This window comes from Aptenodytes forsteri, unplaced genomic scaffold (genome assembly GCF_000699145.1).
Source record: "Aptenodytes forsteri isolate BGI_AS27 unplaced genomic scaffold, ASM69914v1 Scaffold118, whole genome shotgun sequence".
Classification (NCBI taxonomy): domain Eukaryota; kingdom Metazoa; phylum Chordata; class Aves; order Sphenisciformes; family Spheniscidae; genus Aptenodytes; species Aptenodytes forsteri.
Window position 1 is genome coordinate 539,810 of NW_008795859.1, and position 12,757 is coordinate 552,566.

Here is a 12,757-nt window from a genome sequence, read left to right on the forward strand (position 1 = left end):
GTCCCCATCCCTGGAGGTATTTAAAAGACGAGTAGATGAGGCACTTAGGGACATGGTTTAGTGGGCATGGTGGTGTTGGGTGGACGGTTGGACTTGATGATCTTAGAGGTCTTTTCCAACCTCAATGATTCTATGATTCTATGACGTTTGTAGGCTGTAGCGATGAGTTTGGGCCCATTCCCAGCTATGTGGGTAACTTACCGTCAAGACCTCGGTCGAGAAATCTTTCCTACTTCGTTTCTATCAATCACATGTAGAGTGGAAATAACAAAACTTCTCTTTGTGAAGTACATCAAGATCTCCGAACCCCTGCTATGTGTAGCAGCCAAGCATGAAATGGCCATACATATTGTTGTGTCAGGTGTGAATTCCTGCAGGCTACAGAAGAGCAAATATTACAGCGCTGAGCTTAGGAAAAAACTCTAAATGGAGCAGAACTTCCTGTGGATGAGCAATCTCCATCTCACCTGCCCAGACAGGCAGCTGCAGGGCTGTCTTTCACCACGTTCTCATCACCGCACCACTTCTTGGCTTGATTTACTTTCACGCTTTTTGGACGAGTGAGAATTTTGCATATAAATGTTTGCTGCTTGCCCAAGGCATACACCAACCCTGATGTGAGAAACTGAAAAATATTGCTCAACAGCATGACTAAAAATGTTTAATTTGGAGTCCTTGGGAACAGATGTCTGAACATCTTTGAACAAGTAAATTAACCAGCATGTTAATACGTTTGATCTATGGGGAAGGCATCTTGACATGCAGGGTCTAAAAGTCAAAGCTGGACAAATTCTGAAACAGATATCCTGTGTCCTTGATTTGTCTGAATGATAGGAGGTAATAAATCAATATGGGCATTCGTTCTCCCCGGGTACATTGTAATCCCTGCTGTAATATTTGGCAGGAATTGAGGGATACCATGTGACTCTCATTTCATATTTTTGGTCAGAAAGAAAAGGATGGTTTTGCAGCTAAAGCCTGCAGTTGAAAATTGTGAATCCTGGGGTCTGTTTCCCAGCTCTTGCCCAAACGAAGCACTTGCAGCCGATGCGCTTTTCTTTCAGCGTCCCAGAAGCTGTGTGTGGCACACAGTGAGGAGTTTCTGGTTGGGTTACAAAGCCTCGTCAGACGGGATTAAATAAACTTCTCCCTCCTGTGCCCAAGGTCTTTTGACGCTTTGAATGGGATATGCCGGTGGTGAGAGATGGGTGGATGGGCCGGCCCTGCGCGTCACGTGCGTGACCTGTGTCACCAGGTGTCCCAGGGGTTCGGGATTAGGGCTGTAGATAAAATCTTACAGTTCGTGTTGTGTTAGATTTCATGGACTTCACGATGTGTGTCAGTTCCCTTTCATGAGCATGGCAGTTCAACTTTATTTTTCTTTTCATTCTCCACAGCATTGACTACATTTTGAATGTGACCAGGGAAATTGATAATTTTTTCCCCGGTTTGTTCGCATATCACAATATTCGAGTGTATGACGAGGAGACAACAGACCTCCTGGCTCACTGGAATGAGGCGTACCACTTTATAAATAAGGCCAAGTAAGTGGGCTGGGAGACGCGACTTAGTGTGAGAGCACATCCAAGCTGCGGGGTCTGACACCGTGCCCTGCGGGTTTCATCCAGCGTGGGGCTGGGACCCTCCCTTGACCCACACCACCACTGAAGGAGGCAACAGGGCTTTTGCATTACTGCTTTTGCCAGGAGTTTTCTGTGTCCCTGGAACTTCCCCATACCTTGTCTCTTCCTGTACTGGCATTAACCTATTCCTAGCCTATGATATTTTTTATTATTATTACTTTGTTTTGCTTCCAAAAGGAAACGAGGACATTTCCTCTCTCAAGATGTTCTGGAAATACTCCAACACATGTCCGTGTTGGACTAGCCCCAGCTGTCTCTGCAGACAAGAGATGGTGACAGAGCCCGTCAAACTCTGCTGGGCTTTTACACTCAGGTTGTTCCTACTTATCCCTGTATCCAAAGACTTGGGCAGGCAGGCGGGAGGCTTCATGGTGGTCTCTGAAATGGCAGCACGATTGAAGCTGCCCTTCTCTAACTCCTGACTTCTGGAGAGAGATTCTTCTCATGGCCCGCTTAGTCCAAAACGTTTCTCACCTACTGGGCCATGGTGTTAGGGTGGTCAGGGGGACAAAGTACTATTCCTCCACCATGTAAAATGGTAACAACAGATACCATAACCAGAAAGATGAGACGTGTTTTCCTGTTTGTCCTTCCGCAGGAAGAATCACTCCAAGTGCCTGGTGCACTGCAAAATGGGTGTGAGCCGGTCAGCATCTACTGTTATAGCTTATGCAATGAAGGAATTTGGCTGGTCACTGGAAAAGGCCTATAATTACGTGAAGCAAAAACGCAGCATTGCAAGACCAAATGCAGGCTTCATGAGACAGCTTTTGGAATATGAAGGCATTTTAGATGCGAGGTAAGGCAACAGGATGAATGGAAAGGTGACTTGCAGGAAATAAAAGGAGCTAGTTGTAGGCAGCCTCTTGTGGTTTTGTATCACAAAATGTTAGTTGATTTCTGTGGCGTTCTGTTCGGGCACTAGGCTCTTCTGCTGATGTCTTGCACACACGCGTGTCGTGCTCAAAGACATTGGCAGAGTGTGCGTGGTGCTGCAGTCTGAAGGCCAGACCACCATCCAGAAGGGTCCTTTTTGGAAGGGCAGATGCAGAATCCTGGGCTAATTGTGTTTTTCTAAACCTTTTCCATGCCAGGCCTCCCTGGATGGAAATTGGCGGTCTTCTAGGGAGATCTGCTCTGGTTTAATTCAGTGAGGGTTTCTCTGCGTTTGGGAAGCATGTTCGTATTTCTCAGCAGCCGGTACTGTTCAGCAAAACATTGTTCTTGTTTTATGAGGCAGAACTGAGCTCAGGCAGTGTTGGAGGCAAATCATTTGCAGTTCTGGGTGACCATGCCAATCACAAGTCTTTGTCATTGCAAGTGCTGTAGTATCTAATAAGGGTTTCTGCATGCTCTGCTTGGCCTCTGCTCTGCTGGGGGAAGAGGAGGAAAATTTTTCACTCTGGTTCAGCAGGAACTGTGCCGTGAGATGTGCAGAGATGTTGGTTCAGAGTGTTTTGCTCTGACAAAGGGCCCTGTGCCCCTCCGCCCTGAGGGACTCCTCCCAAGGGCTGTTCCCATCATGGGTGTGGTGCAGGGCACTGCTGTGAGTCTGCTGGGCCAAAGAGACTCTGGAGTGGGCAGGCGGGAGGGACAAAATCCTGATGCTAGATACGGTTTTGTCCAAGTGGGACTGCAGGGCTGGACCCAGCAGTCAGCCTTTCGGTTCTGGGTTGTGGAGAGGGAGGGACGTTCCTGGAACTGAGCATCCTACCGTTCAAGAGTAGTCACTTGTGTCTTTGTCCTTTCCCCCAGCAAGCAGCGCCACAATAAGCTGTGGAAGCAGCAGGCAGAGAGCAACCTACCCCAGAACACAGACGGCACCACGGGGTCGGGCGACTTCTTACTCGAGAGCTTAGACATCGACCTAGAAAACCGCCTGGCTGACCTGGACACGCCTTCGCAGTCAGCGTTCCTGGACAACCGCGCCGGCACAGAAGTGTCTGTGGGGTTTAACTACTGCTTCCATCGCCTCTCGGACACGCTTCTGGAGAACAAGATCCCTGGTGACAGGGAGGGCTTTTTCCACGTGGAGGAGCTGGAGCGGGATGCACTCACGGAGCGCACTGCCTCGCTGGTGGGACAGCCTCCGTCTGCACCTTCAGAGGGGAGGCTGCTGGAGACGGCGAAAGCCCTGGAGGCAGCGGAGCCGCTGGTGGAGCTGAGCAGTTTCACCGAGAAGGAGGTGAAGAAGAAACTTGACTTCAGCCCCCGGAAGGGAAGGATAGTGCTGGGCCCTGGGGACCCAGGGGAGGACGGTGTCAGGGAAGAAAATCCGATGGAGAAGTGGAAGCGGCGTTTGTCCATGCACAAGGAGGAGAGCAGGCTTAATAGAGAGAACTTGAATAACAACAACAGCAAAAGGAGTTGCCCAGAGGATTTTGAGGTGCGTATGGAGTTTAAATGTAGGTGATTAGCATGGCTGACTCTACTGCAAGTGAAACTGCTCTTCTCATCTTCATAGCACAGTTTCATTTGACTTGGATAAAGCCTTTCATTCCATGATGAGCTTCTTCCTTTTCGAAGTGCTTCTGAACATGGCTTTGCTTGCCCAAGCTATGGATTTAGATGCCAGAGAGAGAGCGCACACATGTGAGTGCCCTATAAACTGCTTTGGGCAACTTGCTTGCATGACCATCGCTTGAAACGGTAGGTATTCTTCCATTGAAGATACTGTCTGCTGAGAAAGTACGTGGCTTTTGTTCCTGCTGCAGGGCCTTAAGAGAAGTGGAAGTGGGCTTCGTTTCAAATCTGCGTGGCTGTAAATGTATCTTGTGGTCTTTGCCTCTCGCTCTGCTGATTGCTGATGTCCTGTTCTGTGCACATTTATCTGTACCTGTTTTCTTTTTTGCAGCATGATGCCGTATTTGGGATCCTCAGTAAGGTCAAGCCTTCCTATCAGTCTTGCACTGACTGCATGTATTCTTCGGCCAGTTTGTCTCCTGACTCCTTTGGGGAGCAGTGCGAAAAGTTGAACCCTGGCACTGTGCATCGCAGCACCACCATCTGCACGCAACCAGCCCTCCTCTCCCACATCAATTCCAACTTGGCGGACCACCTGCCCAGCAAGGCACACTCAGAGGAAGCAATCAGAACTAAAAATAATGAGGCTCCGCTTCCTCTGTCGGCAGGAGCTGGTACTTTGGAGGCTGGCACTTGCAAATCACTTGATCAACACTGCAGCATTTTGGAGAAAGGAAAAGATGCACCAAAAACCCCGGTCAAAACTCTGCTGCCCAGGAGAAACTCGCATTGTGAGAAGAGCCTCCTTAACACAGAAGTGGTAAAAGAAGAGTCTCTAGCCAGAAAAGATAGCAAACCTGCCAAGGATCTGAAGTACTCGTTGTTCAGCAAAGACTTGGAAAAGCCAAGTGCAAACAGTTACTTGATGCAGCATCAGGAGTCTCTTATTCAGCTGCAGAAAGCAGGCTTGGTTAGGAAACATACCAAAGAGCTGGAGCGGTTGAAAAGCCTGCCCTCGGACGCCTCGTCACTGCTCAGAGAGAGCCCCCTGAGCAGAGTCGACTCCAGCATTGCGGAGGAAAGCGAGGCTTTGATTTCACATCACGGCCTCGTACCTCTTCTGGGACCGCCACTGCTGATACCCGAAGATGCAGAAAACGATGTGGAGAAGTTAGAGGTGAAACGCGTCTTGGAGGGGATCTCTCAGAAAACCTCCACTCCTGTCATGTGTCGGTTGGAGCACACGAGCAGTTTCACCAAGGACTTCCTGAAGACCATCTGCTACACTCCCTCCTCCTCCCGGAGCTCCAACCTGACGCGTAGCTCCAGCAGCGACAGTATCCACAGCGTGCGGGGCAAGCCCGGCCTGGTGAAGCAACGAACTCAGGAAATTGAGACCCGGCTGCGGCTGGCTGGCTTGACTGTGTCTTCTCCTCTGAAAAGGTCCAATTCTCTCGCCAAGCTAGGATGTCTTAACTTGTCCTCTGAGGACTTATCAAGTGACATGGATGTGTCAACCATAACGGACTCGAAAGAGGCCGTTTCAAGCGAGTCTTCCGTGCTCTGTGAGCCACAATCCACGCTGAGGAGTGCAGACGTCACCTCCAAACTGGCAGCGAAGCCAGCGGTCGGAAACTTGAAGAACACGCTTTGGATGGGCAAAAGTTGATGCCTTGTGTCGGGGGGTGGATTTTGCGGGTTTTATGGCATTTATTCATTGCACCGATGCAGTTTTATCATCTGACTTGCAGTAGTTCATCTGATGCCACCTCTTCTTCCCCTCCTTGTACTCTAAGTGGGGAGAAAAAAACCATAATGGGTCATGAAGAATGGCACAAGGGAAAATAAAATGTATTGCATGGCTTAGAAGAGGACTTTGTGTGTGAATTGCCTGTTGTCCTGCAGGATGCTGTTTCTAGTACTGTTTGCCAAGTATAATAATTGTGGTTTTGTGTGTGTGTGTGTATATATAGATAGATATTTGTATCTGTTTATCTATCTATATATATAAAATGCTGAAATACTCTTTCAAAGACTCAACAAAATAATTAGTCATGACTTTTTTTTTTTACAGAACAAACACAAGTCTCTAGTTAAAACAGGGCACTTGTGGAAAAATCCTTAAAATGGTGACATGAACACTACCTCTGTTCTCGCTGACTTTTAGTCTTGGTTTATTGTTTGGTTTTTGGTTTTTTTTTTTGAAAAGGCTTTTCCCACAACACTTAGCGTTATTTGAAGGTATTCCCTTAATGTTAACCGTAAAGGCCTGGAGGAGTATGGAGACAGAAGCTTTACTGCACCGAGTGACCTAGCTGTGAAGTGAAGGAGTATCGAGCTGTGTTCGTGTTGACTGTGTGACCTGCTGGCGTTAGTCCGTCTTCACTGCGTGACTGGGTGAATTGTCATAGTCTCCTGTTGGTGCCGGAGCGACACCCAGACTGTGTCGTTGTCACAGGCTTACGCTCCCGTGAAGAGGCGTCTTGTTCTTTGGGTGTTTTTGCTGTCGTCGTGGTTTGTAATGTCCCAGTACTAATGACGAGCCTGGCCAGTAAGTGACCGTGGACCCTAGTGAAGCTTTGTGTAATGCTGTGTCGGTGTTGTAGATCCTGTGTTGGGGACCCTTCTTCATCGGGCTGTTGGTGGCACACCGTGCCAGTGAGATGGCCGAGGAGGGACGGCTCTCCTGGTGTCCCACGCATTTGAAATCCCAGTAGGCAATAGGTGAACGTGTGTCTTTTTCCGATTATTGCTGTTGGCTTTGGTAGAACGGTTCCTGCGTCCTTGGTTTGCCGGCAGCCTGGGGAACTGTTGGCGAAGTCCAAGGGGTTATTTATGCTGGGTGTCAGGAGGCTGGGTGGCCCCAGAGCAGGGAGCCGGGGTGTACGTGTCCCAGCTCTTGGAGGCCCTCACCAGCCTCCTGCCAGGGGTGACAGAGGCGTAAATCCTACTCTCGGGGGGGGTGCATCCTTCGGGGCGAGCAGTCAAACAGAAATACGGGCTCACTGCAAAGAGAGAGGGATATTGAAGGTGTGGGTGAGATCCTTTCGGAGGAAAGCTGGCACGACCTGCAGGGAGGAAACCGGGGGCTGCCCGTGCTCTCCCTCAGCGAGGCACCCATGGTGCTGCACGCTCTGCGGCAATCGTAGCCGAGGAAGCGCGTCCTTCCCACACCAGGGGCTGGCTCTCGGGGACTGGTCTCAGACCAGTGTTAGCGTGCGCTCCTCCTCTTGCTGCCCTGCTGTGGGAGATGCTTGAAACGCAGCAGTTCACTGATGCTATATGAAATGCACATTTTCTTAGAATATTTTGGGCAGCCAGCCAGGTCAAGAACTGCTCTGTGCGAGATGCGCTGGCCAAGTCAGGAGGGAAGAGCTTGAGAAGCGTGTAGGGGACATGCTCCACACCTTGGTGCTCTCCGAGTCCCATCTGAAACCGTGCTGGCTGCTTGTGCCTTCGGGGCGATATTTTGAAGCAGGCTTGGGGTGCAAAACAGACCTCGGGGGCCAAAACAGACCTCAGAGGTCAGTGACGGCAAACGGATGGATTTGCTCTTTTAGCAACCAGACTGTGAGCGCGAGCTCTCCCACGTTTTAAGATCTCCATCGAAAGCCATTCTTAAAAATCCCCTCCTTGAGGTGGGGGGAGAGAGCAGGGCTGCAAGCAATCGTTCTGAGAGTCTGTATTAATCAAACATCCACTGTCTTGAGAAAGGGAGCTACATGTTTTACTGTCTTAAATGCCCAGAGGTTACCTCTTTTTCCTTAAGCGTAAGACCCCACATTTTTATATTAACAGTGTGAGGAATTGTAGGGACTGGCAATCAGTAAATAAATGTCCCTCCTTAAAGAGTCTTAAACTTGATGTGCATTTTTAGCTTAAGGCACGCTTCCTGTTTCACCCATGAAAGCTGGTCTGAAGCAAAAGCTGCTGCGTGAGGGGACCCTGGAAAATGTGCACGAGCTTTTGCTTTTTAGGGCTGAGAAAACGCTGGGTCATGTTCAGAGTAGGACTGAAATACCCTCTACCCGATGTCGGCATACCATGGGTGCACGTGCAAGTCCAGATCTGCAATAAGTTTCCTGTGTTTGTGTCATCTTCACTATCCTTGTGTACACCCAGGTTCTGATTTATGAAAGGGGGCAGACAGTGGGGGCACACAGGAGGCCCCGGGGCTGTTTGATGCCTGCAGGGCTCGGAGCAGCCGCCTGGGAGGGCCTTTGTGCCTCCTGCCCGGCGAACCTCTGCCGCTCGCAGCACTGCGCCCAGGCTTGATCCCAGCACAGTTTGATCCTCAGCCTCGGCTTGCAAAGGCCATTTGCACGGTTATTTTTCTCCGCTGTATTTAACACCGGCACCTTTCTCGGCGCTGCAGACGCTTCCCATTGCTGCCCGGCCAAGGGAAGAAGTGGGGGGGGGTCGGATTTGAATAAATTCAGAAAAATTCCGTTAACTGATGCAAGCGAACATATATATTTCCTTCCTGTTTTCTTGAGTGCCTGCCAAGTTCTGCTGCGTACAAACCACTGCTTTCCCGGGGCGTAGCTCGGCGCTGACCGCCTTCCTCCTGCCTGTCGCTTGGACTCTGCTCTCGCTGGACCAACCCCACCGCTTCACTCATCGGGCTCGGGGCTCTGTCGCTGCGTCGTCACGATGCTGTCGGGATAGAGGCACGGTTTCGTGGGAGTCGGTCTTGAAGCCAACGTGCGCTAGAAGCACTAGTGTGCCATTTTGAAGGTTTTTGTAGCCAAACCTATGATGCTTGCAGACTTCATTAGATTTGTTGCATGAGAAGGTAGATGTGTTTGTCCTCTCCCACGTATTGTAATTGTTCTTTTACAATTGAGTGCCTTAATAATAGTTTACAAATACTGTGTATTTATGCTGAGCTGTTAAACTCTGCTGTTTGCTGTTTGGTTTTTTTGGTGCTTTTGGTGTTTCCGGTGGCAGTCAGACCGTTACCACTTCTGCATATCGCCCTCCCGGCCCCACTGAGCTCAGCGCTGCTAACCACTTCCCTTCTGCTCTGTATATGGCAAAACCAAAGGGCTGCGTTGAGACGCCGCCATGCTGGCTGCAGCTCCCAGTGCCCCCATTTATCTATGCATTGCTGCGGAAACGCGGACCGGGGGGGAGGTGTCCAGGGAGACGTCCCGTCGCCGGCCGGCCGCTCTTTGCTCAGCGGATTGCCGGGTGTGAATCCAAACCCAGTCCCGTTCTGCCAGAAAACCCGAAATGCACAAAACTGGCACCTTATTTCCAGTCCAGGCTTTGTCGGTCTGTGTGATAGCAATAGCCGTCCTCCTGGTTGTCCTTTCCATGAAGGTGGTGGTTGGCTCGGTCGTGTCCCGCCTTGCCCTTGCAGGCATCGCCCGCTCTCTGCCGGGGAGCCGGCTCCCGACCTGGTTAGACCGTGACCGCAGACCCGGAGAGGAGGGGTGGGTGAGTAACGTGTAGCTGTTCCAGTGCATTGCTGTACTCCATGATAACAACGTTCCTTTTATTTCATGGTATTTCTTAATTCTGGTTTTATATTTAAATATGCAGTATCTTTTGTACTGTACGTTCGCGGTAGGGGATGCATAATGCACTTTTTTTTACTTTTGTTTGTAAAAATGTACTGTATATTTTATGTGCTTCTTGTGAGAAAAATAAACTTTTTTGTTTTCCTTTTACAAATGAGCTTTGCAGCATTTTTGGAGGTGGGGAAGGATCAGCCCGGCCGTGGGGAACAGGCCCCGCAGGGGCAGGAGGGGGCAGAAAGAAAAGGAGGCGACGGGCACGTATCATCGGAGCAGCAGCGGCTGCCTGGCTCCCGCGGTCCCCTGCCCCGTGTTATCTCTTCCCGTCTGTCCTGGCTGTGCTCCCCTTTTTTTTTGGGTCCTGGCTGTTTTCTGCTGCCCCTGAAGGCCAGATTGGGAGACGCCTTTGTCCCTCTCGGTTGTGTCCTTGCAGCGCTGGACGTGTTTCAGCTGCCCTGCCGGGATGGTGAGCGCTGCAGAAGCACACCCGGGCCACGGCACGGGCTCGCTTGCAGGTTTTTTAAGGGGAAAAGGGAACGAAATAGAGGCAGGAGTGGAACTGAAATCTAATTCTCCGCCTAGCCTCTTTTCAGAGACCCCAGGCCGGATTTAAGGAGAAGCTGCCCGCGTTTTGGTGCACGTTGCCCGGCACCGAGCGGATGTTGGCAGCGGAGCGGTCGTGCGTGTGAAAGCAACGCCTGCGCCGTGCTGAGCCGTCCCTGCACGGCGCACGGAAAAGTACTTATTTGGAGAGGGGCTTGGTGCTACCGCTACGAGATGGGCTTTTTAATTCCCACAGGCCTGTGCTACAGTCTCCTCCGAAGAGCAAATCCCCAGCGTGAAAGCTGAGGAGCTAAATCCTGGGATGCGGCTTTTCTGCCCTGAGCGGATCCTGCTGCCGCTCCACGATCCCACCCGAGGTGGGACTAGCCCTTCCCGGGCATTCACCAAATTTTGCCTTTAAAGGCAAACAGCGAGCATCTGTCTCGTGTGCCTGCGAGGAATCTTGTTACTGCCTGGGATTGTTCTCGCTCCCAAAGCTGCTTCAGGGAGGAACATGTCAGTGTTTACCTTGGCAGGGTAGCAAAGCGCAGGCTGGGGATGCTCTCCGGCTTTGGCACACTTGCTAATTGCCTCAAAGAGTCGTTAACCCCCACTAGAAATATTTGCTTTTTAGGGTTTTTTGGGGTTGATTTGGCTTGGAGTTGGCAGCTGTCTGTCACCCATCAGTTGAGCGCAGCAAAGCGTGATTTACTGCCTGCCCTCCCTGCCCCGGCACTCAGCCCGGCTGCCCCAAGGAGCTGCAACCCTCTTGCCGGGCCCAGCCAGCCGGACCTGGGCAGGAACCGGCACTTGCCACCAACTTCATGATGCTAATTTGCCAGCTCCTCACGTCCGCGGAGCTCAGGCCACAAACTCATTGGGGTGAATTGACTTAAGTCCTACCGCAGCCTTAGCAGAGGCTGGGTTTGATTCCGGTGTGGTAAGGGTGCAGCAATACAAGAGCAAGGGGCTGGGGAACATCTTCCTTTCACCTTGCAGCCGAGTGTCACCCTGGAGCCGTATGCGGCACGTGCTAGCTGATGCCACTTCATGTCACCCGCACATTTCTGGGCTGCACTCGCAGCTTTGCAGGGACTTGCGCATGGACAGCAGTTCACCAGCTGGGAAAATAATCTGCAGGTGATGGAGGACAGAGCCCTGGGATGGGTTTGTGAGGGTTTTGGTCTTCTCCTTACACCTGAGAGCATCTCCGATGGAAACGTGACTCTTCCCCCAGATGCAGGAGCAGAGTGCTGAGCTGGTCTGCCACTGCGTGGGCAGGGTACCCGCTGCGGGACCTGCAGCATCAGGAGCTGGAACCGGCATCTGACACTCCCCTGATCCAGGACAGAGACCCCAGGCTGAGTCGCCCCAGCACAGAGCGCTTGGCTTTGTGTCAAGGCCTTCCGAGAGTTGCCCAGACATGCTTACATGACGACACGCGAAGGAAAACAGTGGGAGCGAGTGTGCCTGTGTGTGTACAGCTTTTACACGCTGGGGTTAACTCTCTCCAGCGCTGAGCCACAGCAGAGCTGGAAAGCTTGTGCTGAGCTGGGAGCCCCAGAGGCTCCTGCACGCCAGAGCTCCGGTTTGGGGAGGCAACAGCTTTCTCGCTGTAGCATGCTTTTGAGGTCCTTGGGACAGAGTCTGTCCCTTAGCCAACGCCATTTTGGGGTCAGATGTTTGCTGCTAGCTCATTTAATTCACACTTCCCTTGGCTGATTCACAAGACGACGCTCCCTGCTCATCTTGGCTTCCCAAAGATGGAGATCTCCCCACCGTAGCCGTTTGCAGGTTTGCATCTCAAGAGTTGCACATTAGGGCCGGGGGGTGCCCTGTGCCTGCCGGTGAGTTTGTGTGTCTGGTTTTTTATGATTGAAAGTTGTTTCTTTACGGAGCGGTTCTTGTTATGGCCGAATGCCGAATCCTGTTGTGATGTTGCTATGGCAAAGCCAGGCAACATCTGGAGCAACACAAGTTCTCTCTGGCGACTGTCAGAGGGTTTATTTATAGCCTCGCTGGCGAAAGGAGATGCCTGAGCATGAAGCCTCCGTGGGCAGATCATGGCGGGGGCAGCCTGGCACTGGGTGCCCTCCTGGTTGGGACCTGGGGCGGTGGGAAGACGCGAGGTCTGGCTGGGCCCTTCGCCTCACCTGCCCGGTGGAGGAGCCCGCAAGCGGTACCGAGCAGTAATCAGAAAGGAACAGATCTCCTCGAGGACCCTCTGACTCCGTTCTTTGCCCTTGATGGGAGGAGGATGGTTCCCCACCAGCATTTCCCAGTTTCACGTTGGGTTGGGTGACCACAGGGGTGGTGAGCAGATATTGTAATGATGTTATTGGGGGAAAAGATAAGGTTTGGCAGGTGAGCGAGGCTGTTTGTAGTGAACAAAGCGATGCACACAGAGAAGCCACAGGAAGGACGCAAAGGGCCACAGCTGCACTTCAACACCAGCAGCCTGCTGCAGCAAAGAGGAGAAGCTGCTGCTCCGGCAGTGGGTCTCCAGCTGCCTGCAGCCCCAGGATGATGCCTCTGTGACTATTTATACTGGGTCGTGGCTGGGCAGCCACACTGGCCTGTAAAGAG

At 51.6% G+C, this 12,757-nt stretch overlaps 1 protein-coding gene across 1 annotated transcript in view; it reads left to right on the forward strand.

The window, feature by feature from the left end:
* Window positions 1-5,973, forward strand: part of SSH1 (slingshot protein phosphatase 1) — a 34,314-nt gene extending 28,341 nt beyond the window's left edge. Inside the window, exons 12-15 of the mRNA XM_009283850.2 lie at window positions 1,398-1,544; window positions 2,242-2,442; window positions 3,399-4,029; window positions 4,498-5,973. Coding sequence (XP_009282125.2) covers window positions 1,398-1,544; window positions 2,242-2,442; window positions 3,399-4,029; window positions 4,498-5,775 — 2,257 coding nt within the window. The 3' untranslated portion in view covers window positions 5,776-5,973. The remainder of the gene's footprint in view (window positions 1-1,397; window positions 1,545-2,241; window positions 2,443-3,398; window positions 4,030-4,497) is intronic.
* The last annotated feature ends 6,784 nt before the right edge of the window (window positions 5,974-12,757 follow it).